The sequence below is a fragment of the Halyomorpha halys genome, unplaced genomic scaffold (assembly GCF_000696795.3).
Source record: "Halyomorpha halys isolate HHAL.00 unplaced genomic scaffold, Hhal_1.1 Scaffold9113.1, whole genome shotgun sequence".
Lineage (NCBI taxonomy): Eukaryota > Metazoa > Arthropoda > Insecta > Hemiptera > Pentatomidae > Halyomorpha > Halyomorpha halys.
Window position 1 is genome coordinate 1 of NW_027105082.1, and position 5,711 is coordinate 5,711.

The 5,711-nt window shown below is 30.8% G+C and overlaps 1 protein-coding gene across 1 annotated transcript; it reads right to left on the reverse strand.

The window, feature by feature from the left end:
- Positions 1–3,563: 3,563 nt before the first annotated feature.
- On the reverse strand, positions 3,564–3,833 carry LOC136796016 (uncharacterized; the record flags this gene model as incomplete). Its single annotated transcript, XM_067048441.1, is given in 1 exon segment — positions 3,564–3,833. A coding segment is annotated over 1 exon segment (143 nt), but the record flags the coding sequence as incomplete, so codon positions are not given.
- Positions 3,834–5,711: the final 1,878 nt, after the last annotated feature.

The following is a 5,711-nucleotide window of genomic DNA, read 5'->3' on the forward strand; positions in this document are numbered from 1 at the left end:
AATACTTTCCCGCACTATTTAGTGGAAATACTTTCCCGCACTAATTAGTGGCAATACCTTCCCGCACTAATTAGTGGCAATACTTTCCCGCACTAATTAGTGGAAATACTCTCCTGCACTAATTAGTGGCAATACTTTACCGCACTAATTAGTGGCAATACTTTACCGCACTAATTTTCCTAGTGACACTTTCAGTTGACATATTGACAAACTTCAGTTTTAACAGTTTTCATAAAAATACATTTCATAAATTTTAACATTTTCTTTTGTAGAAGTATGACAGAAATACAAAAATATAGCAGTTAACTAAAATTTACACCTACAACTTTCTATGTTATATGTTATTTTTTTAAAAATCTTTGGTTTTCAAACCATACGTAATATTTAAATATTACTAGGCGTATTTCCGGAAATGGGTTTTCAAACTAGAAAAAATAATTTTTCTTTGGTTTCCATAAATAGGTTATTAAATCCTTTCTTATTTTGTATTTAACAATTTTTCAGTACTACGAAAAAATGGATATGGTTAATTATTTCTGATAAACAAATTCAAAATTCAAAAGTACTTCAGGGAGAGCCATTTTGAAAATTCGCTATTTAAGTCCTGTCCGACAATTTCAATAAGACCTAACTAATATTCATGACCATTTAATTTTATGTTTAGTAAAATAGTTATTACCCTTATGAAATATGAAAAATCGATTCATACCATTTAGCGAGGGTTGGAAATTTTTATTTTTCATTGCCCCCTTCCTATTCATTTCTGACATACAGGGGATGGGGTTATCTAGAGGTAACCAACCTGTTCTAACTAACCATGGTGGGAGTTAAGATTTCAATACGTGGGACTAGCACAACAATGAAAAAAGTCGACACCTCAGGCCGCCCAAGTTCCTAGGTGGCCAAGACCAGCGCCTCAACCACCTGAGTGACGGGCGGCCCTGAGGATTGGTAATTTGAACTGAGGGGGTGGGGGAATCTCCTGAGGTCTCAAAACGTTTATATCCATCATTCGAAATTGTTTACGACAGCAATACTTCCCTTAATATATATTCTCTACTTAAGTAACTTTAAGTAAAAAATACTCAGAATAGTTATCACTTGTAACCATCCTCCATCCTTTGTAGGATTTGTTTTTCTATTTAAATCATCCTCAGACAGTTTCATTTGCATATTGAGCTAAGATTTATTCAAAATGTGATGTATAGAAGCTATTTACTCAGATTTTTTGTCATGAAAATAGAGCAGCAATAATTTAAGTTAGCTCAAAAATATGCGAGAGTTTGGGACAAAATATTGTAAAAAAATATCTAAAAGAATTATTAGATTCATACCTCAACTGGAATTGTTTTTTGCAAGCCTGGAAAACCAAAAACAACAAGCCTGTTAGTGTTAGATCAATACCCTGCCAACTCCTAGTAGTTCAAGAGCCGAAGAGGAGAAAAAAGTCTGTTATCTCACCCCAATTATAGATTACTTTAATGAAAACTATATATAATTAATAGTCAAAATTCATGAGTTATTATTATAAATTATAGGAAGGGGGAATCAAAAATTTCGGCTGTTTCAAAAGCTTAAAAAAACATTAATTTTTCATTCGGAGCTTGAAAATATCTAAAAAACTAACAACAACACTAGAAAACCTAAGAGCACATTATTTAAAGAAGAGTAAATTTGCTGTAAATTAGCCCTGAAAGAGCTATTTACGTCCAACAGTTCTCGAGATATAGTTTTTTAAAAAGCAAAATTTCTGAAAAATCTTCTGAAAGATTAGTAGTTAGCTAATTTATTTTGAGAAACCTATATTTCAGGAACTATTTAATTATTGAACTGAGGGGGTGGGGGGAGTCTCCTGAGGTCTCAAAACGTTTATATCCATCATTCGAAATTGTTTACGACAGCAATACTTCCCCTTAATATATATTCTCTATATAGGTAACTTTAATTAAAAAATACTCAGAATAGTATTGCTATATTTCATTAACGTAATAGATGTCTATTAGCACTCAAATTAAAGATAGTTTAATGGACCATAAATAAATTTATGACCTTTACCTTCGTACGAATAGTAGTTCCAAAGTGATAAACAAAACTAATTTTTCATTCAGACCTCTATATCTCAAAAAGTAGGAACAACACAAGAAAGCCTAAGAGAACGTCATTTAAAGAAGAGTCTAAAATATGAGCCCTAATAGAGTTATTTACGTTAAATAGTTTTCGAGATATAGCTTTTTAAAAAACAACATTTCATAAAAATGTTGTATGGGACGTACTGAAAGATCAATAGTTAGTGAATTTATTTTGAAAAATCTATATCTCAAAAACCATTTGACGTTCTGATGTCTATTGATGAGCTTTAAAGTATTTCATGATGTTTATCTTCGTAGGAGTAATAGTTTACATGAAATTTGCTAAAATAAATTGATTTAAAGTTGTTCGGACAAATTTTCAATTGCCAAATTTATATTCATATGTGAATATCATAAAAACTACAACCCCTACGAAGATAAGTGTCATAAACTACTTTATAGTAAGTTAAATTTCCTTTATTTTCAGTGTTACCAGACATATGTATGTATATCTTATGGATCAAGAGATATATTTTTTCAAAAATCCAACATTTTATACGAACAACTATAAATTAACATTTTGTGAGTTTATATTGTCAAATATCATAAAAACTGCTACTCCTACAAAGGTAAACATTATAAACTATTTTGTAGTAAATTTAACATGCTTTAATTTGAGCGCTGGTAAACATGGGTTCCAATTCTGTCCAATGGTTTCTGAAGTTTTTCATAAATCAAACACATTGTCCGAACAGCTATAAATCAATTTATTTTAGCAAACATTATGAAAACTACTATTCTTCCGAAGATAAAGGTCATAAACTTCTTTATAGTCCCTTAAACTAGCTTTAATTTGAGTGCTAATAGACATCTGTATGTCACATAGTTCATGAGATATAGATTTCTCAAAATAAATTAACTAAATACTAATCTTTCAGTAGATTTTTAAGAAATTTTGCTTTTTAAAAAAAATATATCTCGAGAACTATTGGACGTAAATAGCTAGGGCTAACATTTCAACAAATTTACTCTTCTTTAAATAATGTTCTCTTAGATTTTCTAGTGTTGTTGGTAGTTTTTAAGATATAGAGCTGCGAATGAAAAATCAACGTTTTTTTAAGGTTTTGAAACAGCCGCCATTTTTTAAATCCCCCTACCTATACTTAGCAGACTCATCAGTTTATACTATTAATTATACATAGTTTTCATTAAAGTAATCAAAAATTGGGGTGAGATAACTGCCTTTTTTTTCTTCCCGGCTCTTGTACTAGAGTCAACAAGCGGCCTTTCAGGTTTCCCAATTGATTAGACCTTGATAGAGTTGATCATTGAAGTCAACGCTGTGATTATTTATAACCGATAATGTTTATAATTTAATTTTAATATGTAATTAGTAATTAATAATTTTTGTTAACCTATATTATTCCTAAAGGACGCTTGTTCTAGAAATAGAGTTTTTCACAGTTTCAAGGATAAAAAAATAAAACTATAAAATAAAACTATTCTAATGCAAATATTGTTTAATAACATTATTTACAAAATATGTATTTGTGTATAATCTAAAATCCAACTAATATCGTTTAAAATTATATACATATTTTCCTTTTGCTATTAAAATGTGTTATTCTAGCCAGCAATCTTCAGGTGTCCTATATTTGAGATCAAGTGAAGATATCTGGAACTTGGCCAGAGCGTCCTTGATTTTTCTGGGAATTTTTTGAGGGGTCAACTTCATATCCCGACGCCCCCATATCTCCACGAATTCTAATAAAAGAAAAAGTAAATAAAATATGTTAGTATCATTATTAAACATGCTCCAGTTGGATAAAAATAGATTTAGCGTAATTACACTAAAAATTTAACTTATCGTAATTTCGCATATTTTGGATTTATGAGAAGTAGAACTTATCATTAACTATTCAGATAAGATACGAGGAAATTTATCTATATACATTTTTAAATCCCCCTACCTATACTTAGCTAAATAAATAAATTTAGTGATGTAATGACACTTTCTTTTCACTATCATTTTATCAAACACTTTTAGTTATCATATTAAATTATGATAGCTAATTGATATGATTAACTAGCTGTTACCTAGTGATAAAAAAATATTTCTTAAATATTTGTTCAGTAAATTAACGATTAAGATATATCGCACTAATTGTTACCAGCAATAGTTAAAAGTTGCGCTTAATTTATTGTGTTTCGCGCTCCCCTGGAATACTATAATTTTATATTGAAATGAAGATCATAAACAGTACACACCCTAGAGTCAACTGCCCTAGGAGATAGTGTTATTATGCCGGCCAGTGAATTCACCAACAGACGTGATGTCCTAGGCCCTAAGGACCTTTCTGTTGAGCCAAGCCAATTTGCAGAAGACCACGAGGCAGGTCTGGAAGAATATACATAGAGCACATCCAAGGACTAGGAAAGAGAGAAACCCCTAGTTTATTTGAAGGAATTGGCGAGAGACCGAGATGTATGGTTAAAGTGGCTGGATTCCCTTCCACGCTCAAAGGTAGATAAGGAGAGAGAAAAAGGAGCAGTGTTAATTGTTAATTCGTAATTGCCAATACTAGTGGCAGCAATCACCTTCTTTGTCAGAAAATACATCCAAAATGAAATAATACTACTGTCAATCAGATTGGCCACGACCTTTATATGACACAAATCTAAACTAGAGTTAAATATTGACAACGACCACTAACTTTATTCAAAAATACGTGAAAGAATACAAAGAATGAGGAAGTCAAAGAAAGGCAAAGAAAGAATTGAACAGTAATACTGTATCCATGGGCTCAAAGAAACCTGATACTTGCTTAAGACACCAATCACGGCTGGACAAGATATTATAGCAACTTAAGATAAATAGAAACTATACCAGACAAGCTAAAGAATCGTTGGGGTTATTGTTTTAATACAATAGGGGTATTCATAATGATGTATTAAATGTAAAATGTTTTACCATGTTAAATATTATAAGTACAGCATTGTGAGCAGCCCTATTTAAAGTCATGTTAAATGCATGCGGATTTTTCGAGCAATTTTTTTCATAATCTTTCCTTCCAAAACTTCATGTTATTGTTTAATGCTAAGTTTTGATTAAAGTAATTTATTACAACATGCCTAAATTGAGTGAAAAGTGAAAGTTTTGCCAATGTCTGCCTTGTTAATCTTCTCAACTTTTAAAAACATCCAAAACAATATTAACACAATCAAAACACAAACTATGAGTAAGTAACCTAACATGACAAACAAAATAGTGACGTGCTCAGCTGGTCTGTTGCGTGACGTCATTCTTAATTTAACAAACCTAGCCAAAGACTCTCAACCGTGTCATCGTTTTAATACTGTAAAAGCAGAAAACATTTCTCCTTTTAACATGAGTTTTTCCACTTAACACGCTTTTAACATGTTAAACTAAATATCATGAATACCCCTAATCGAGAACTCGTGAACTCGTCCAAGGATTGGAAATTCGTCCTCAAGGGCCTGTTTCAATCCTATTGGTGAAATTTTTAAGATAATTTAATTATTTATTTCTACCAACCTTCATTTTCATTTTCATTTGAATCTACTATTCTTAATTTTAAATTATAATGTTAAAATATTTTTCATAATAAACTAAATTAGAAT